The sequence below is a fragment of the Sceloporus occidentalis genome, unplaced genomic scaffold (assembly GCF_023333645.1).
Source record: "Sceloporus occidentalis isolate IW3139 unplaced genomic scaffold, rSceOcc1.0.p SCAF_21, whole genome shotgun sequence".
Lineage (NCBI taxonomy): Eukaryota > Metazoa > Chordata > Lepidosauria > Squamata > Phrynosomatidae > Sceloporus > Sceloporus occidentalis.
In genome coordinates this window covers 11,417,588-11,439,304 of record NW_028317001.1, presented here as the reverse complement: position 1 = coordinate 11,439,304, position 21,717 = coordinate 11,417,588, and the positions used below count along the sequence as shown (strand labels likewise).

The window sequence follows — 21,717 nt, the reverse complement described above, 5'->3', positions numbered from 1 at the left end:
TGATCTGGAGGACCTATAGGTTCCTAGAGAAAATATTCTACTAGGCCTTTGTAGCTCCTCCAGTGCGACTCTATGGTCAATGTCTGTCGGAAGATGACCACAGAGTTGATCTGGAGGACCTATAGGTTCCTAGAGAGAATATTCTACTAGGCCTTTGTAGCTCCTCCAGCGCGACTCTATGGTCAATGTCTGTTGGACGATGACCACAGAGTTGAGCTGGAGGACCTATAGGTTCCTAGAGAGAATATTCTACTAGGCCTTTGTAGCTCCTCCAGCGCAACTCTCTCTCTCTCTCTCTCTCTCTCTATATATATATATATATACACACACACACACACACACACACACATATAGAGAGAGAAAGAACATATATATATTCCTTGTGTGTGTGTGTATAGACACATGCATATTTCTATATGCTACTAGAGTGTGTGTGTGTGTATATGTACAGAGAGAGAGAGAGAGAGAACATATATATGTATTTCTAGTGTGTGTGTGTGTATATATTTTCCTCATATACTCCTAGATTGCTTACATATACATACATACATATATACACATATAGAAAGCAATATATATAAACAGAAAGAGCAGAAATATATTTATTTCTGGTGTATACACACACACATATTCCTATATACTCCTAGAGTGCTTACATATATATATATATATATATAGAGAGAGAGAGAGAGAGAGAGAGAGAGAGAGAGAGAGAATATATATATTCCTGGTATGTGTGTGTATGTATAGACAGAGAGAGAGAACATATATATATATTCCTGGTGTCTATGTGTATATATTTTCCTCATATACTCCTAGAATGCTTATATATATATATATATATATATATATATATATATACTGAAAGAGCACAAATATATTTATTTCTTGTATATATATATATATGTGTGTATATACATACATATATATATATATATATATGAACACAATTCCTATATGCTCCTAGAGTGCTTATATATATATATATATATATATATATATAGAGAGAGAGAGAGAGAGAGAGAAAGTATATATACACACACACACACACATTCCTTGATGAGAGTGGCCTCCCCAAACCATGCCTGGGGTACCTAGGGCTCCAAGCCATCCCCCTCCCTGCTGCTGGGGATGATGGGGGCTGTAGTCCTGGCATCCTGCTCCCTCTGCAGGGCTCCCAGGTTCTCCCCATTTCTCTCAGGGGCCCCATGTCCTTCTGCCCCAGAGAAAGCCCCTCTCAAAGGCTGGGTCCCTTACCGGCCACTTGCACCTCGACCCCTTTGGCAGCTGCCTCCGAAGGAAACAAGAGGATGAGAAGCAGCTGCGTCCCATGATCTCAGGAAGAGAGAGGAAAGAAAGAAGGTGGGAGGAAGCCCCAGGGAGAAAGGCCTTCTAGGAAATGTAGTTCTGGCAGTGACCGCCTTTCACTCTAGGAAGCGACTGATGGAGTCAAAGGGAACTACAACTCCCGGCAACCTCCAGCACACAGAGAGAAAAGCGCTTTGGCCCAATGCATCATGGGAAATGAGGCGGGCTTCATGCCCATTGGAGGGTGAAGGGCGCCCCTGTGCAACCGAGAGAGGAGAGCATGCTGGGGGATGTAGTCTTTTGCCTTTGTGAGGACAGTTTTATTTACTATTATTATTATGATTATTTTACTGTGTGTTTAAGGCCCCCCAACTGTGCCCTTTCAGAGACTTTTTTGGACTCCAGCTCCCAGAAGCCTCTGCCATGCTGGCCAACCGCCTGGGTTTCTGGGAGCTGAAGTCCAAGAAAACCCCCTTAAAGGGCAGAGTAGAGGCCTCGCCATCAACCAGCCCAAATAGCTAGGACGCATGCGCACGCAACCCACAGGCGCGAAAGGGGAGGGGCGGGTTGACGCGCATGCGCAGTGCAGCCCTAGTTTCCACATTCTTGGCTGCTGAGGAAGGCAGTTGGTCAGAAAAGAACCCCTTGCTGCCTAGGGATAGTAGGCCCTCTGTGGCCCCAGGAGAAGAATGGCGGAGCCCAGGGCCTGGGCTGCATCCCTGCCTTCCTTTGCAGCAGAAGATGGGCCCTCAGGACAAGGAGGGAAAGGCCAGGAAGAGGAAGGCTCCCCATAACCCAGGAAGCACTTGGGGATGATGGGGTTTGTGGAAGGGGGTCACCGGGGCCAGGAGTGGGATGCAGGAACACTGGGGACAATGGGATTTGTGGCAGGCGGTCACCGGGGCCAGGATCGGATGCAGGAGCACTCTGGGGATGATGGAATAGGTCGCAGGGCGGCAGAGAGTAGGAAATGGCATGAAGGAAGAGGAGGGGGATGAAGGAGCAGGATTCAGGCGGTCACTGGGGCCAGGGTTCAAATGCAGGAGAAGGCAGGGGATGATGGCATAGGTCACAGGGGGTCACCGGGGCCAGGATCAGATGCAGGAGCACTCTGGGGATGATGGGATTTGTGGCAGGGGGTCACCTGGGCCAGGATCAGGACACAGGAGCACTCTGGGGATGATGGAATTTGAGGAGGGGAACACACTTACAGGATGATGGGATTTGTGGCAGAGGGTCACTGGGGCCAGGATGGGATGCAGGAGCACTCTGGGGATGATGGAATAGGTCGCAGGGCGGCAGAGAGTAGGAAATGGCATGAAGGAAGAGGAGGGGGATGAAGGAGCAGGATTCAGGCGGTCACTGGGGCCAGGGTTCAAATGCAGGAGAAGGCAGGGGATGATGGCATAGGTCACAGGGGGTCACTGGGGCTAGGGTTCAGATGCAGGAGAAGACAAAGGATGATGGGATAGTTTGCACGGTGGCAGAGAGGACCAGATGGCATGAAGCAAGAGGAGGAGGATGAAGGAGCAGGATGCAGGGGGCCAAGCGCTTTATAAATAAAGGTTAATAATAATAAGGGAGGTGACATCCAAGTGTTTTTCGACACCAGACCAATTCGAAGTGACATCGAAGTGAGCTTGGAAGCGAATTTTGTGAATTCCCTCCCCCCCCCCCCCCCCCGATTTTACCAAAATGAGGGGTCACTTTGGACTCACTGCGGAAGCCCCATGGAAGGGGCGCCCATGGAAAGGAATGGCATCTGATAACACTTTCAGATACGTTCAGAGGGACTTGGCTTTTGTCCTGCATTGAGAGGAGCCCTGGAGGCCCAGTGGTTCAATGTCTGTCCTGCAGCCACTCACTCAAAACCACAGGGTTGCGAGTTCAAGACCAGAAAAAGGGCTCAAGCTTGACTCAGGCTTGCATCCTCCCAAGGAAGTTGCTAAAATGAGCACCCAGATTGTTGGGGGTAATTAGCTTAGGCAGTATCAAGCAATAGACAAATGACTATAGTTGTTCTATTATTATTATTATTATTATTATTAAATGAATACATACCTTCCTTTCCAGTTAATTGTTCAAACGGAGGCTGTGTATTTTGTTGTGAAATACTGCGATTTAGAGGAGCAAACAAGGTTTCCTTTTACGATAGAAAGAGTAAGTATAAAAATCTTTTTCTCAGCCAAATAGTATAATTAGCTTTTTAAATTTCTATAGACCTTCTATAGAATTTTATAGCGTGTTTTATCTGCTTTGTGTTATTTTGATATGGCCTAAGGGCTAATCAATATGTATGTAAAGTATATGGGATTTATTCTTAATCCAGATATACTGCCTTACATGTAGAGAAATGTTTTTCCATCTTCATAATCATCATCATCATTATTATTATTTTGTTTTTCTATAAGGTCGAGGGCCAGCATGAGAATAAAGATACAAAAACATCCTTCCTTCCAAAACTGTTGCAGGTACGCATACTAATAATAATTATTACTATTATTATTATTATTATTATTTTATGATATGTATAACCCACCCTTCAGCCCTAAACACTTTTAGTGGGGGGAAAATACTGAGAAGTAAAAGATACAATAGTAATTTAATTAGTGTCTCCAAAAAGAGTAACTGTGGTGGGCCTACGTGACTGACCTGTTTTTATTCTACTTCATTCATTCAACTGAAGGACAGAGCGCCTCTGAAGTGCCCCGGACACAAAGGTTCCTCATCTGCCACCAACGGAGGTAAGAGTCTGCTCTAAAGGAAAGATGGGCCTCAATGGAGGTGGAAACATCATGGGTTGATTCCTTCTCATTGTTCCAAATAGGCATGAAAAACAGACTTGGAATAGGGTTGCCATGATTCCCTTCCACAAAACTAGCACAAAATGTAGGACAAATTGTAGGGCATTTAAGCAGAAAGCCATGGCAAACCTCTTCTGAGCAAATTTTGCCAAGCAAACCGCAGGAGAGGTTTGCTTTAAGGCCTCCATGAGGTGGAAAACAACTTGAAGGTACACAATAATCAATAATAAGTAAGTATTGTTGCTTTAAGTGCAGCAGAGGGTCTATACTATTACTTTCAGAACAACTTTATAGCTCCTTTAAAGAACTAAAAGTCATCTTAGATTCCTTTGACTATTTTGCAGGTCTGTGAATTAGACAGTCGCAGGTGGTAAAAACTAGGTCCCCTCTGTCTTGGAGTTTGGGACCAGTGGCTTATTGTGATTGATTTCTATAGTGGAGATGTATCCTAAAATGCTGTATGAAAGCTAAGGATCAGTTTCCTGGCTCATGGAAGAGTCTTTCATTTCCATCTCTCAGCCTGGGCATTTTAAGGGTCCCTATGTATCATAGACAGACTCTCTTTTAGGGTACCTGCCTTCATATATTATGGGTTTTTTATCATCCACGTCTTGAAAATATTCAAAAGATATATAAATTCAAAAAAGCGCATGTTGATTTGCCATGTAGTACAAGACATGCCTGTGTTCGCCTGGAAAATGAGTATGCAAAGGGATCCCTATCTCCTTTTTGGTTGTTGATTCAGAGCTGCTGTGGATTTCTGTCTTCTCTTGAGATATGGGGCACAGTTTCATTACACTGGGTCGCTAAAATGAGTACCCAGATATTTGGGATCAATTAGCTTACAGTTGTAAGCCGCTTAGACACTGATTAGCCAGTATATAAATGACTATAGTTGTTTTGTTGTTGTTATTATTATTATGAAGTGAATACATATCTTCCTTTCCAGCTGCTTGTCGAAACTGATGAAGGATATTTCACTATGAACTGGAAGAACAGACCAACATTTCTTTAATATAGAAAGAGTACTATACACAACTTTTCCTCGGCTGTACTTGGCTGAGGGGACCTAAGCCCAGGTCACACTATGTTTCCGTGAAGCAGCCAGGTGGGTATTTTCATCTTCCAACAGATAGTAAACTATATGTTATTTATTCTTAATTCGGAGATACTGCTTACATGTAGACAATTATATCAATATATCAATATGTAAGTTTTCTTTTTTCTCTAGAACCTTTTTTGTAAACTAAGGCAGGTTACATACCACCTGAAAGCAGCAGTCTGGCTCCACCGCCGGTTTCAGCGTCCGGGAGCTGTAGCGGCCACACCGTGAGGCTCCCGGACGCTGCCGAGAATGAGCATAGAAATCGCGCTCCTTCTCGCGCCACGGAAAAGACACCGCAAAGCACAAGGGGCGCATTTGTGGCGTCATTTCCGGGGCGACACGTGCGGACGCAACGCGTCCAGCACGTAAAGATGGCGGCGCCCGTGTGTATAGGGCACCGCCATCTTTATGCCCCCGTCACGTGCTAGGGGTGAGTCCGGTATGGACACTAGGTCCCGGCCCAACCCTAGCACGTGACGGAGGTGCCAAAAGAGCCCGTGTGTAACGGGCCTAAGAGATCTGGTCTTTTAGAGCATCTTGGAAGGAGGAATAATAAGATAACTCATAATTTTGATTATCACTAAGTGTTATTTGTTGCAATTATCTTTGTTATGTGTATTGTATTGTATGATGGGTGTTTATCTATGTTGATTAATTAAGAACATGCAGAAGAAGGGGAAGGACTGGAATTCCCTTGGGGTTCCCTTCCATCTCTAGGACGTTATGTATTCCTGCATGGCAGAAGAAGGGGATGGACTGGATGGCCCTTGAGGGTCCCTTCGAGCTCTAGGACTCTATGAATTCCTCCATGGCAGAAGAAGAGGATGGACTGGATGGCCCTTGGGGTTCCCTTCCATCTCTATGTATTCCTGCATGGTAGAAGAAGGGGATGGACTGGATGGCCCTTGTCTCTAGGACTCTTTGTATTCCTGCATGGCAGAAGAAGGGGATGGACTGTATATCCCTTGGGGTCCCTGCTCTCTCCAGGATCCTATGTATTCCTGCATGGCAGAAGAAGGGGCTGGACTGGATGGCCCTTGGGGTTCCCTTCCATCTCTAGGACCCTATGTATTCCTGCATGGCAGAAAAAGGCAATCGACTGGATGGCCCTTGGGGTTCCCTTCCATCTCTAGGATGCTATTTATTCCTGCATGGCAGAAGAAGAGAATGGACTGGATGGCCCTTGGGGTTCCCTTCCATCTCTATGTATTCCTGCATGGTAGAAGAAGGGGATGGACTGAATGGCCCTTGGGGTTCCCTTCCATCTCTAGGACCCCTCTGTATTCCTGCATGGCAGAAGAAAAGGATGGACTGGATGGCCCTTGGGGTTCCCTTCCATCTCTAGGACTCTTATGTATTCTTGCGTGACAAAAGAAGGGGGTGGACAGGATGGACATTGGGGTTCCCTTTTATCTCTAGGACCCTATGTATTCCTGCATGGCAGAAGAAGGGAATTGACTGGATGGCCCTGGGGTTCCCTTCCATCCCTCGTACTCTATGTATTCCTGCATGGCAGAAGAAGGGGATGGACTGGATGGCCCTTGGGGTTCCCTTCCATCTCTAGGACTGTATGTATTCTTGCATGGCAGAAGAAGAGGATGGACTGGATGGTCCTTGGGGGTCCATTCCATTGTCCTGATCCTATGTATTCCTGCATGGCAGAAGAAGGCGGTGGACTGGATGGCCCTTGGTGTTCCCTTCCATCTCCTGAGCTCTATGTATTCCTGCATGATGGAAATAGGGGCTGGACTGGATGGCCCTTGGGGGTCCCTTCCCTCTCTCGGATCCTATGTGTTCCTGCCTGACAGAAGAAGGGGCTGGACTGGATGGCCCTTGGAGTTCCCTTCCTTCTCTCAGATCCTATGTGTTCCTGCATGGCAGAAGAAGGGGCTGGACTGGATGGCCCTTGGGGGTCCCTTCAATCTTCCTGATCCTATGTATTCCTGCATGGCAGAAGAAGGGGAAGGACTGGGTGGCCTTTGTGGGTCCATTCCATCCTCCTGATCCTATGTATACCTGCATGGCCGAAGAAGGGGGTGGACTGGATGGCCCTTCGGGGCCCATTCCATCTTCCTGATCCTATGTATTCCTGCATGGCAGAAGAAGGGGAAGGAATGGGTGGCCCTTGCGGGTCCATTCCATCTTCTTTATCCTATGTATTCCTGCCTGGCAGAAGAAGTGGATGGACTGGATGGCCCTTGGGGGTCCCTTCCATCTTTCTGATCCTATGTATTCTTGCATGGCAGAAGAAGGGGCTTCACTGGATGGCCCTTAGGGGCCCCTTCCATCTTCTTGATCCTATGTATTCCTGCATGGCAGAAGAAGGGGGAGGACTGGGTGGCCCTTGGGGATCCACCCCATCCTCCTGATCCTATGTATTGCTGCCTGGTAGAAGAAGGGGATGGACTGGATGGCCCTTGGGGGTCCCTTCCATCTTCTTGGTCCTAGATATTCCTGCAAGGACTGGGTAGCCCTTGGGGGTCCATTCCATCTTCCTGGTCTTCTGTATTCCTGCATGGCAGAAGAAGGGGATGGACTGGATGGCCCTTTGGGGTACCTTCCATCTTCCTGATCCTTCTTTTGCCATGCAGAAATACATAGGGTCCTAGAGATGGAACCCCAAGGGCCATCCAGTTCATAACCTTCTTCTTCCATGCAGGAATACATAGAGTCCTAGAGATGGAAGGGACCCCGAGGACCATCCAGTCCAGCCCCTTCTTTTGTCATGTAGGAATACATAGGGTGCTAGAGATGGAAGGGATCCCCAAGGGCAATCCAGTCCATCCCTTCTTCTGCCATGCAGGAATACATAGAGTCCTAGAGATAGAAGGGAACCCCAAAGGCCATCCAGTCCATCCCCTTCTTCTGCCATGCAGGAATACTTAGAGTCCTAGAGATCGAACTGATACCCAAGGGCCATCCAGTCCATCCGCTTCTTCTGCCATGCAGGAATACATGGAGTCCTTGAGATGGAAGGGAACCCCAAGGGCCATCCAGTCCTTCCCATTCTTCTGCCATGCAGGAATACATGGAGTCCTTGAGATGGAAGGGAACCCCAAGGGCCATCCAGTCCTTCCCATTCTTCTGCCATGCAGGAATACATAGAATCCTCCGGGAGGCCAAGGGCCAAAATCAGTTTCCTTCCTCTTGCTTCCCCTGAAGCTGTCCAAGGTGGTCCATGGGTCTTCTGGGTACACTGACCATTCCCCCTCCTGCCTTTGTATTGTGGCTAAAAACTGCCTCCTAGAAGCTGAAGGGAGGGTCTTTCATTTCGCAGTCTGCCCTCCTCCATCCGAAGAGGACTGACTTCCCAAAGTGGCCTTTCCAGTAGGTCTTTCGTCTTGTCAGCCTCCTGGGCTGAGGCTCCAGGCAGGTTGCCATAATTGTCCACTAAAACCTGTGACAAAATGTAGGACAAATTGTAGACCAAACTGTATGACAACTGCAGGACAAAACTCAGCCCAAAATGCAGGACATGTAAGGTCCTCAATTTCCCTTAAATGTCCTACATTTTGGGCTGAGTTTTATCCTGCAGTTGTCCTACAGTTTGGTCTATATTTTGTTCCACATTTTGTCCCAGGTTTTAGTGGACAATTATGGCAACCCAGAAGGCTGGCTGCTGGTGGCTCTGGAATCCTGGGTTCAGGCCAGTGGCAACAGAGCCCCCCACGTGGACTGCCACGGCCTCAGAGAGGTCTGGCCACAACGAGCGGACAGTGAAAGTGTCCACCAACATGATGAGCAGAGAGTCCTTCCAGAGATCTGGGTGCAAATGTCAAGGTCCGGTTCATGTGTCAGTCAATGGCAAGCTCCAGGAAAAGGGAGTCCCTCTGAAACTCTAGGAGGAACTTCCTGAGAGTAAGGGCTGTTTGGCACTGGAAGACATTGCCTTGGAGCGTAATGGAGTCTCCTTCTTTGGAGGCTGTCTTTAAGCAGAGGCTGGATGTTCATCTGTCAATGGGGCTGCTTTGATGGAGAGTTCCTGCATGGCAGAAGAAGAAGGGGCTTGGACTGGAGCAGGGCCCTTCTTGGGGCCTCTTCCAACTCTAGGATCCTATGAAATCCAAACAGTGCATTATAAGACTTTAACTCTGTAACTGTTGAAAAATAATAATAAGAAGCTTGTTGCTTGAGGGCTTTGAAAACTTTGGGTTTTCTTGGGCTACTGCAGCTTTTCCCAGAATCCCCTGCAGCAGCCATGCCACGATTGTGGAGCAGGGGATTCTGGGAAACACTGCAGTGGCCGAAGGTGAGTTCTCCCTGCTCTCTAAGCCAGGAAAACCCCTCGACACTGGGCCTCCCTCTGCTTCTATACACTTTTGTCTATGCATTTGTGTGTGTGTGTGTGTGTGTGTGTGTGTATATATGTGTGTGTGTGTGTGTGTGTGTGTGTGTATATATATATGTGTGTGTGTGTATATGTGTATGTGTGTGTGTATATATATATATGTGTGTGTGTGTGTATGTGTATACATATATATATGTGTGTGTGTTTGTGTGTGTGTGTATATATATATGTGTGTGTGTGTGTGTATGTGTGTGTATATAAATATATATATAAGTGTGTGTGTGTGTGTAAAAGTGTATAAAGTACAGGGGCAGAGTTTGGGTGCGTATAATTTTATAGACATAAATGTAGACCCAGATCTTTCTCATTAATCTCTCTCTAATCTCTATCTTTTTGGAGTCCATTTTCTGGGCGGGGCTTTTGCCTTTCCCTCAGAGTCCTCCTCCAAGCCTCCTCTCTAGGGTTGGACGGCATTTTAGGGCCGGGCGGAAGTGGGGCCTTCTTAGGGCTCTAGCTCCGCCCCTTTCCTCCTCCTTTGTGCCGAAATCGCTGCCTGGCGGAAGTGGGAGGGAGGGGGCTCGGCTTCCGGTGCTCCAAGGAGGAGGAGGTGAGTGACTCTGGGCCTTTGGGGATGATGGGATAGGAGATCACTCGCATAAAAAGTCCTCCAACATTTGGGGGAAGGACGGGGTCTGAGTATGGAGGGTAATAGCAATGATAACGATACAGCTGCCGCCTCCCTTTCGCCCGGGGCTTCCCTTCTCCTTTCCTGGTTTGCAGACAAAGGCAGCCTTTGGAAGGAAGAAGAGCAGCTGGCCCTCCAGAACTAGAACCAGAGGGACCTTGCCTTGGAAAGTGGGATCTGGGGAACGGGAGGGAGGGCCAGGATCTGAGTGGGCCATTAAGGGAGAGTGAGTGGGCCCTGCCTCCCGCCTCCCTCTCCTGGGCCTTTGGGGGATGATGGGATAGGCGACCCTTCCCAGAAAGAGACCTTGGACATTCGGAGGGGGCTGAATATGGACAGCGGACTATGAACGTCCCAAAGGAAGGAAGAGGACTCCTCTCAGAGTGCATCCCCCAGTATCCCCTGGTCAGAATGGCTCTAAAGAGGGGATTCTGAGTGTTGTCTTCATCCCTGAAGAGGAGGCATTGCTCCTCCACTCAGGACCCCTTCCTCTCTGACTGCATCCCCCAGAATCCCCTGGTCAGAATGGCTCTAAAGAGGGGATTCTGGGTGTTGTCTTCATCCCTGAAGAGGAGGCATTGCTCATCCATTCAGGATGGCTTCCTCTCGGACTCCACCCCCAAGAATCCCTTGGTCAAAATGGCTCTAAATGGGGGATTCTGGGCGTTGCATTCATTCCTGAAGAGGATGCATTACTCATCCACTCAGGACTCCTTCCTCTTGGACTGCATCCCCCATAATCCCCTGGTCAGAATGGCTCTAAATGGGGGATTCTGGGTGTTGCCTTCATCCCTGAAGAGGAAGCATTGCTCTTCCACTCAGGACTCCTTCCTCTCAGACTCATCCCCAGAATCCCTGGAGCTTGGTGCAGAGACAGGGGGATGTCTTAGTGCTTCTTCCTCCTGGATCCTGGGATCTGGAGCTACTTGGAGGGATTGAGGATTCTCCAAAAGACATCTCTAGCATCAGAGTTCAGGGAACTGGGCTGGAAAGTCCTAAGGGCCCCCAAAACTGCAGCCTCCCAGAGTCTCTAGGAGAGCCCCCTTCTCCATGGGCAGATGCCCCTGGACCCGCTTTGGCTTCCCCTGGTTCATGGGGGGCAGGGAAGGGGCTGCTTGGCTCCCAATGTGTCAAGGGGGTTCTTTGGGAAGGGGAAACCCCTGCACCCCCAAATAGATCCAGGGTCAGAAGAGGGCTCAGACAGGGGGGTCCCACTGGGTCCCATGGTCCAGCAGGAAGGAGGGGGGCCCTTTCCCAGCCTCCTTTGAGGGTTCCATCTGGGCGCTGGGGCCCCTTCTCCTCTCTGGAGGGACTTTTGGGGAAGCAGAGCCTGACCTGCCCCCTTCCCTTCTTCCTCCCCTTAGGAAACCCCAAAGAAAGGAAGAGGAGCTGCGCATTCGGACATCAGAGAATGGCAAAGGAGAAGGAGCTCCGAGGGAAGATGGAGGAAGAACAGTCCCTGGAGAAAGGTAACTGAGAACCCAAGAGGGAAGGAAAGAGGGGGACCCAAAGGGTGCTCAGCAATGGTTCCTTTTCATCCTGGGGAGAAGTGACCAGTGGGGTGTCCAGTAGGGCTCTGTCCTGGGCCCAGGGCTATTCCACATCTTTATCAATGACTTGGAGGACAGAATTGGGGGCATACACATCAAATTTGCAGATGACACCAAATTAGGAAGAGTAGCTAATACTCCAGAGGACAGGATCAAGATTCAAAATGACCTGAATAGACTAGAAAGTTGGACCACAGCTAACAAAATGAACTTCAACAGGGAGAAATGTAAGGTACTCCACTTAGGGCAGAAAAATGAAATGCATGGATATAGGTTTATGGGGCACAGCTGGCTGAACAATAAACTTATACATGTGAAAGGGATCAAGGAGTCCAAGTAGACCACAGATCGAACATGAGTCAACAGTGTGATGCGGCAGCTAACAAGGCCAATACAATTTTAGGTTGCATCAGTAGAAGTACAGTGTCTAGATCAGTGATGGCGAACCTATGGCACACATGCCAGAGGTGGCACTCTGTGGGCACACATGCTGTCGCCCTAGCACAGAGTTTGTCAAAGTTTCTTACTAGAAAGCCAGAGGGACGTGGCACTTTGCAAGAAATAAGTGGGGCCTAGGTTGCAATTTGGGCACTCGGTCTGTAAAAGGTTCACCATCACAGGTCTAGATCAATGGAAGTAATAGTGCCACTATATTCTGCTTTGGTCAGGCCCCACCTGGAATATTGTTTCCAGTTCTGGGCGGCACAATTCAAAAAGGATGTGGAGAAACTGGAGCCATGTGTCCAAAGGAGGGCGACTAAAATGGTGAAAGGTCTAGAAACCCATGAAGCCCTATGAGGAACGACTTAGGGAGCTGGGGAAGTTTAGCCTGGAGAAGAGAAGGTTAAGAGGTGATATGATAGCCCTGTTTAAATATCTGAAGGGTTGTCATGTTGAGGAGGGAGCAAGCTTGTTTTCTGCTGCTCCAGAGAACAGGACCCAATGGAGCAATGGATGCAAGCTCCAGGAAAAGAGATTCCAGCTCAACATTAGGAAGAACTTCCTGACAGTAAGGGCTGTCCGACAGTGGAAAACATTCTTTCCTCAGAAATTGTGGTGGAGTCTCCTTCTTTAGACGTCTTTAAACAGAGGTTGGATGGCCATCTGTTGGGTATGCTTTGATAGAGATTTCCTGCATGGCACGGGCTTGGACTGTATGGCCCTTGTGGTCTCTTCCAGCTCTATGATTCTGTGATTCACTGCCCCATGGCCATCTCCCTCTGGCCCCTCTCAGTCCCAGGTTGGCCTTAGAGAAAGGGAACTGACCCCCAAGAGAGAGAGAAAGGGGCTTTCTAAACAGCCCTTTGGGACGTCCTCCGGACGTCCCATTTTAAAAAAGGGGCGTCTCTTTTAGACGCCCCATGGTCTAGTACGGACTCCGTCCGTACAAGATGGCGGCGCCCCTTCTACATGGGCGCCGCCATCTTTACGCATCGGACGCACAGCGTCCAGACGCGTCGCGCCGCTGCTGACGTAGCGAGCGCGCCCCTGGCGCCTCGCTACGTCGCAAACGCGACGCAAAAAGAAGCTCCATTTTGGAGCTTCTTTTTTCGGTCCGCGCGGGAGTCGGGCCGTTTGAAGGCTCCGGCTCCCCCGCGGACCTTCTGGCGGCGGTGCCAGACCGCTGCAAAGCGGCGGTCTGTACCCCGCCAAAGAAAGAGCGGGACCCCCAAGACCCCTTCCTCTCTGCCCTATGGCCTTCTCCCTTTGGCCCCTCTCAGTCCCAGGTTGGCCTTAGAGAAAGGGAACTGACCCTGAAGAGAGAGAGAGAAAGAGGGGGACCCCCAAGATCCCTTCCTCTCTGCCCCATGGCCTTCTCCCTCTGGCCCCTCTCAGTCCCAGGTTGGCCTTAGAGAAAGGGAACTGACCCCCAAGAGAGAGTGAGAAAGGAATAGGGGGACCCCCAAGACCCCTTCCTCTCTGCCTCATGGCCTTCTTCCTCTGGCCCCTCTCAGTCCCAGGTTCACCTTAGAAAAAGGGAACTGAACCCCAAGAGAGAGAGAAAGAGAGGGACCCCCAAGACCCCTTCCTCTCTGCCCCATGGCCTTCTTCCTCTGGCCCCTCTCAGTCCCAGGTTGGCCTTAGAGAAAGGGAACTGACCCCAAGAGAGAGAGAGAAAGATGGGGACCTCCAAGACCCCTTCCTCTCTGCCCCATGGCCATCTCCCTGTGGCCCCAATCAGTCCCAGGTTGGCCTTAGAGAAAGGGAATTGACCCGAGGAGAGAGAGAGAAAGAAAGAGGGGACCCCCAAGATCCCTTCCTCTCTGCCCTATGGCATTCTCCCTCTGGCCCCTCTCAGTCCCAGGTTGGCCTTAGAGAAAGAGAACTGACCCCAAGAGAGAGAGAAATAGGGGACCCCCAAGACCCCTTCCTCTCTGCCCCATGGCCTTCTCCCTCTGGCCCCTCTCAGTCCCAGGTTGGCCTTAGATAGGGTTGCCATAAGTCAGGACCTCCAAACCGGGACAAATGTAGGGCAACATTTTCAAATGTAGGACACATTGTTTAAAAATGAAGGACACACAAAAAAATTGGAGGGTTTTTAAAAAATGTTAATATAAATGCATGTTTTTTAGGCATGATCAAAATGGAGGACATTTTCGCATCATTCCTAGACAGATGGCAGAAATGTACTTGCCCTCGGGTTCAACTGTACTTCTCAGAAGTGTGTACTTGGTCAAGGGACTGTGGTTTTTCTTCACTGCGCATGAGTTTGTAAAAATCACAGCAAGTTACACTGGCCATGCCTCAGAGGCTTGTTGATATCAATATCACCATCATCATCATCTCTATAATTGTCCAAGAAAGGCAGACTTTTTAGCATTCAAAGCACCATAAATACACAGAAAATGCACTTGCATATATTTAATAATAAAAAATAATGGGGAAAAAACAACAAGGCAGGTGTGTGTGTGTGTGTGTGTATAAAATAAAAATTAATGTAATAAAATAAAAAACAAGCAACAGTAAAAATTAATAAAATGAAATGAAAAACAAAAATAAAAATTAATAAAATAAAATAAAAGCAAGCAATAATAAAAATAATAAAATAAAATAAAAGCAAGCAATAATAAAAATAAATGCAATAAAATAAAAACAAGCAATAATAAAAATCAATAAAATAACATAAAAGCAAGCAATAATAAAAATCAATGAAATAAAATAAAAGCAAGCAATAATAAAAATAAATGCAATAAAATAAAAACAAGCAATAATAAAAATAAATGAAATAAAATAAAAACAAGCAATAATAAAAATTAATAAAATAAAAAAACAAAAAATAAGTATTTTATATTTTTAAAAATTAATTTAATAAAAACCCCAAGGCAGACCTGAAATGGCCCCTGACTCACCTTTACACCTCCTCCAGCTCTTCATCCTCCTCCTCCCTCCCCTCCTCGGCGCAAGGGCGCGCATGTGGAGAATGTGCGTGCGCTGCCGCTGGCCCATGCTACGGCTGGGGCGGCACGTGCAAGGGAAAAGGAGCCCGTCCCCTTTGGCCACCTGGCCAATGGCAGGCTGGCCCAAGGGGACAAGCTCCTCTGTCATAGCCCCGTGCGCGGGCGGCAAAGCCCCGCCGTGGGTGGTGCGGCAGCGCTGCGAGGAGGAGGAAGGCGGTGCTGCCCAGGAGCAGGAGGGCGGTGCTGCCCAAGAAGAGGAGGAGGTGGGTTGGCGGCCAGCCGCATTAGCGGCCGCGGCAATGGTCGCATGAGAGGGGCTGGCCCGGAGGTGGGACAAAGGCCGGGGTTGGGGGGGAACTGGACCAGGGCAAGCAGGGGGGCCAAAAAAGCGGAATTGTCATGGGGGCATCCCTAGCCATAGAGAAAGGGAACTGACCCCCAAGAGAGAGAGAAAGAAAGAGGGGGACGCCAAGACCCCCTCCTCTCTGCCTCATGGCCTTCTCCCTCTGGCCCCTCTCAGTCCCATGGCCTTAGAGAAAGGGAACTGACCCCCAAGAGAGAGAAAAAGAAAGAGGGGGGCCCCCAAGACCCCTTCCTCTCTGCCCTATGGCCTTCTCCCTCTGCCCCCTCTCAGTCCCAGGTTGGCCTTAGAGAAAGGGAACTGACCCCGAGAGAGAGAAAGAAAAAGGGGGCCCCCAAGACCCCTTCCTCTCTGCCCCATGGACTTCTCCCCTTAGAGACCACTCAGGGGTCATGCAGTCCAAACTCCTGTAGCTTGAATCCATTGCTCTAGATCCTATACTCTGGAGCAGCAGAAAACAAACTTGCTCCTTCTTCAATAGGAGACAGCTTCAAATCCTTAAACAGGACTATCATGTCACTTAACCTTCTCTTCTCCAGTCTAAACATAGACAGCCATTCCCTCAGTCTCTCCTCATTAGGGCTTCATGGTTTCCAGACCCTTCTCCTCAGGAAGCCCCTCTGTTGAATAGTCCCTGGCATTGATGTCAGGCTAATCGGTAGGTAATACTTTGGATCCTCTTTCGTTCCCCTTTTTGAAGATGGAGACAACATTGACCCTCCTCCAATGTGCTGGGATGTCTCCAGGAGTCCTCAAAGATTATTGCCAATGGCTCTGAGATTACTTCTGCCCATTCTTTCCATCTGCCCTTCTCCATGAAATCGCACCCACATCCTGCGCACATCCAGCCCCAGCCATTGTCCTGACCGCCAAGATGGCCCCGCTCCCATTCCTTCTGTAGGACCTGGACTGGCTGAGGGAGCGCAAGGCAGGCCACAACACACAAGACACACATCTGTCTCCACTCAACATCTGGAATGGTGTCCCACTGGACTAATGGCAGGACCAGTCCTCTAATGCCTTGCCTCTTTCTTGGCATTTCCTTGGCGCCATGGAAGAAATCGGGAAGCGGAGCAGTTAAGTCAGAGTTTTAGGGAGCACCTTTGGAGGACCACATAGGGAATGTTTTAAGATTGCTGTTCACCACTTGAGTCCCTATATTGGGAGAAAGGCAGGATATGTCAATAGAACATCCATAACAACAAGGTCTATGTATTCTCTGTCTCTTTTCTTTGGCAGAAGATCCCAAACCGGATCTCATCTCCCGTCTGGAAGGAGGAGGAGACCCCTTTGACCAGGGCTCCATGGAAGGAGAAGGAGCTGCAGGTACCTGCCTAGATCTTAGTCAAGAGATGTCCTCCTCTCTGGGGATGAAGGGGCAGAGGGCCTGGGGAAGGTCTCTGACCCATGGGTGGATTGTGAATGGTTCTCTTGGGCCGGCCGTACCCAGTGACCTCTGGCGCAAGACAAAGGCATGGATAGCAATATCGTTCTTCAGGCCAACTCAAACATTTCCCACATTTCATGCTCAGTTTGTCCCCAGGTTTTAGTGTAATTCATACTTGTAAAACTGCCCTCAGCAGGATAAAGTCCCTAGTCCTGGCCTTGGTTCTCCTTCCCTTTTCTGTCAGATAGAAGAGACTGACACTAGGAAGTTCGTTTTCCCATTTCAGGGAGTCTTCTTCCTCTAGTCTTGCAAGACCTGTTGAGTTTCCTTTTGCTTCTCAGAAGCGTCTGGAACTTGAAACTTCTCTTGTATAACATGAGAATGAACATCTGAGTCTATTGGAGCTAAAGGGGAAATTGACCAGAATGGAATAGATGGTTTCTTAGCTGAGAGAGTCTCATATTCCAAAGCGAAGTAAATCATGTTTAAAGTAATGGGGAGAATATAAAATAAAGTAATTCAGATAGATTCTGTGCTTGGCTCCTAATTGGTTTTCCTTTTTCCTGAAGCAGGTAATGAGCAGCAGAGAGAAAACTATGAGGAGCCACCTGCGACATCAATGGAAATTATGGAGCCTTTCATGGAAGCAGAAGAGTTTGGAAATCAAAAGGAACTGAAAAGGAAAAGGGTAAACCAAAGGAAAAACGAAGAGATCAACTCCTCTGCCTCTCATGATGCCATACTTTCTGAACATCTGACTTCAAGCTCAGATCAAGAAGAGTGTCCGGTGTGTGGGAGAACATGCAAATGTAAATCACAATTGAACTCACACTTCAGTGTTCCCATGGGAAAGACACCATACGAATGCATGGAATGTGGGAAGAGCTTCAGTCAGAGTGGAAATCTATGTTTACATCAAAGAGGCCACACTGGGGAGAAGCCATACAATTGCATGGAATGTGGGAAGAGCTTCAGTGACAGTGGAACTCTATCTAAACATAAAAGAATCCACACAGGAGAAAGGCCATATAAATGCATGGAATGTGGGAAGAGTTTTAATCTCAGTGGAACTCTACATTCACATCAAAGAACCCACACAGGGGAGAAACCACATAAATGCATGAAATGTGGGAAGAGCTTCAGTCAGAGTGGAAATCTACACAGACATCAAAGAAGCCACACTGGGGAGAAACCACATAAATGCATGGAATGTGGGAAGAGTTTCAGTCTCCGTGGAAATCTACATAAACATCAAAGAACCCACACAGGAGAAAAACCATATAAATGCATGGAATGTGGGAAGAGCTTCAGTGAGAGTGGAAGTCTACGTTTACATCAAAGAACCCACACAGGAGAAAGACCATATAAATGCATGGAATGTGAGAAGAGCTTCAGTAACAGTGGAAATCTACGTTTACATCAAAGATCCCACACAGGGGAGAAGCCATACAAGTGCATGGAATGTGGGAAGAGCTTCAGTGAGAGTGGAAGTCTACATACACATCAAAGAACCCACACAGGACAAAGACCATATAAATGCATGGAATGTGGGAAGAGCTTCAGTAACAGTGGAAATCTACGTTTACATCAAAGATCCCACACAAGGGAGAAGCCATACAAATGCATGGAGTGTGGGAAGAGCTTCAGTGACAGTGGAACTCTATGTAAACATCAAAGAATCCACACAGGAGAAAGACCATATAAATGCATGGAATGTGGGAAGAGCTTCAGTTGGAGTGGACAACTACATATACATCAAAGAACCCACACAGGGGAGAAACCATACAAATGCATGCAATGCGGGAAGAGCTTCAGTCAGAGTGGACTTCTACATTCACATGAAAGAACCCACACAGGAGAGAAACCATATAAATGCATGGAATGCGGAAAGAGCTTCAGTGACAGTGGAACTCTACGTAAACATCAAAGAACCCACACAGGGGAGAAACCATATAAATGCATGGAATGCGGAAAGAGCTTCAGTCTCAGTGGAAGTCTACATATACATCAAAGAACCCACACAAAGGAGAAACTATATGAATGCATGGAATGTGGGAAGAGCTTCAGTCAGAGTGGACATCTACGTTTACATCAAAGAACCCACACAGGGGAGAAACCCTATAAATGCATGGAATGTGGGAAGAGCTTTAATCGAAGTGAAACTCTACATTTACATCAAAGAACCCACACAGGGGAGAAACCCTATAAATGCATGGAATGTGGGAAGAGCTTCAGTGAGAGTGGAACTCTACGTAATCATCAAAGAACACATACAGGGGAGAAACCATATCAATGCATGGAATGTGGGAAGACCTTCACTCTGAGTAATAAATTACGTCTACATCAAAGAACACATACAGGGGAGAAACCCTATAAATGCATGGAATGTGGGAAGAGCTTCAGTCAGAGTGGAAGTTTACGTTCACATCAAAGAACCCACACAAAGGAGAAACCATATAAATGCATGGAATGTGGGAAGAGCTTCAGTCACAGTGGAAATTTACGTTCGCATCAAAGAACCCACAATAGAGAAACCCTATAAATGCATGGAATATAGAATGGGATAATAAAGTGGCATACCTTATCTAAAAATGCTCAATGAAGGCTTGTTTTTGGGGAATTTATGTCTTTTTTGCAATCTTTTCGAGACTTGGATAGCTGATTAAATTGATGTTTCTGCTGACCTGCATTTTTCGGGGTCCAAATGGAGCCCTGTAGGATCCCCAACTCTGGCAAAAACTGCCTGAATTCGGCCAGAAGACCCTCCCCGACCCCCGGGTTCCTCCCTGGAAGGAAAGAAGGACAAGATCGTATATGCTAAAAATTCTTCCAACTCTATAATTCTATGATTTGTGACTAACGTTAGTGAAAAAAAAGGATTCTGTATGGTGTGAAACTGGAGGAAGTGGCAGTCAATGACGCTGTGAGTGACCTCGACCCTACTGAAGCCACTATGGACCTCACTGGTGCAGCGTCCCTTTCCTCCCGAATAGTGTCGGGTTGCGAGGAAGAGCTACGTACTTAGAGTTTGGCCACTGAGGTCGATCCGCGGGCGCTGTTCTCCTTCATGGCGATGAAGGCGAATCCACCACAGTTGGCGCGGGACGCATGGCTCTTGATGTGCGCCTTCTGCTCTGGAGAGAAAGATGGGTGGATGAGGTCAAGGCTCCAGTCCTCGTTCAGCCGGGCAAAATTGCCACTTGCCCTGCTGTCCTTGGCCTGGCCTGCCTCGCAGGGGTGTGGGTGTTGTGAAGACAAAGCGCTGCGGCTCTTCGATGGCTCCTGTCAATCAGTTGGTCAATTGGTCAGTCAATTGATTAACGACCTCTATGGTCCAGCTTTGGATCGTGCCCTTAATTATTTCTTTAAAACATCTAAATTAAAGTTTATGAAATGGTTAAGAAAATTACTAGATATGAGAGATACTGATAAGACTGTCAAGGAAACGAAGAGAAGAAAACGAATCTGAGGAAAAGGAAGATTGGGACTTAGTAGTTAAATACTTGAGAAAACAAACAGAGAAAGAAGAGATAGTGAAAGAAATAGTGATGAGAGGATAGATATATAGATATGAAAATGTAATAAAATAAAACAAGGGGGGGGGGGGGAATGAAGAGGTTACTAAGAAAATCCAAAGGTTAATATAGCATAGGAGTAAAGAGATACGTAAAATAACTACACAAAGGAAGAAAGGAAAAAGCAGTAAAGATATGAAATATATTTTGCTAGATAACAATAAAATATCTTCAGAAACAATTGTAAATATGGATTGGAATAATGGGTATGTGAGATTATAACATTTGTTATTTTTGTAAATGTATTTGGATTTATAAGTCTGTGTTTTTCTGTATTTGCTTTTATTGACAGTAAAGCTTTAAAAATTACATTTTATGAAATAACAATCTCAAACAATAGAGAAAAAGAGACCTTGGGGAAAAGGCCAAACCCCTCAGAAATAGGCAGCCAAGGAAGGGACAAAGTTATAATTTTACATATGTGTGTATATATAATTATATGTGTGTGTGTGTACATTTACACACATACATAATTTTACACACATGGTGTGTGTGTGTATAGCCTTTTTCCCCTCGGAAGAAGCCTCCCTGCTGCTTCTCAAGAACTGGTCAAGGGCTGTAGAAAAAAGGAAATGGCACCAGGTTTACTTCACAAAACGGTCCAAAGTCTGAGTGTGTGTGTGTGTGTGTGTCTGTGTGTATATACACACACATACACACACACCTTTATGCCATGGAACCCTGGGATTTGTAGTATTGTCAGATATTTGGTCTTCTTTGCCAGAGAGAGCGAGCTCTGGTGCCTCACAAAACTACAAATCCCAGGACTCCCAGAGCATTGTGCCATGGCAGTCGCTTCCTCCCTCCAACAACCCCATTTTCTCTCACCCTAAGGCCCCCAAATAAAACATTAAAACCAATGGACTCTTAAGTCTTATTCTCACAAATAGCACAATATTTACTACAAAGTAGATAGTGATCCCTGTGAGGGTACAGCTGAGAACCAAAGTGAATCTGCACTGCAGAAAAAAGAAGGCGGTTTCACACTGCTTTAGCTGCCCTGGCTCCATGCCATGGAATTACGGGATTTGTAGTTTGGTGACGCACCAGCAGCCTTTGGCTGAGGAGGCTCAGGGCCTTGTAAAACTACGTACCCCAGGATTCCATAGGAGGGGAGCTACAGCACTTAAAGCGGTGCTAATACTCCAGAGGACAGGATCAAGATTTAAAATGACCTGAATAGACTAGAAAGCTGGGCCAAAGCTAACAGAATGAAATTCAACATAGAATCATAGAGTTGGAAGGGACCCCAAGAA

The 21,717-nt window shown here is 47.4% G+C and overlaps 2 protein-coding genes across 2 annotated transcripts in view; one reads left to right on the top strand and one right to left on the bottom strand.

Moving 5' to 3' along the window:
• LOC149301598 (uncharacterized) overlaps nucleotides 1–21,717 on the bottom strand; it is a 170,187-nt gene that overhangs the window by 15,729 nt on the left and 132,741 nt on the right. The window lies entirely within an intron of this gene.
• On the top strand, nucleotides 2,142–20,770 carry LOC149301599 (uncharacterized). Its single transcript, XM_089484016.1, has 8 exons — nucleotides 2,142–2,873; nucleotides 3,382–3,468; nucleotides 3,720–3,779; nucleotides 3,995–4,052; nucleotides 5,062–5,220; nucleotides 11,555–11,659; nucleotides 16,739–16,825; nucleotides 17,456–20,770. Exons 6-8 carry the CDS (start codon nucleotides 11,602–11,604, stop codon nucleotides 19,426–19,428), a joined length of 2,118 nt encoding a protein of 705 aa, XP_089340142.1. The 5' UTR covers nucleotides 2,142–2,873; nucleotides 3,382–3,468; nucleotides 3,720–3,779; nucleotides 3,995–4,052; nucleotides 5,062–5,220; nucleotides 11,555–11,601; the 3' UTR covers nucleotides 19,429–20,770.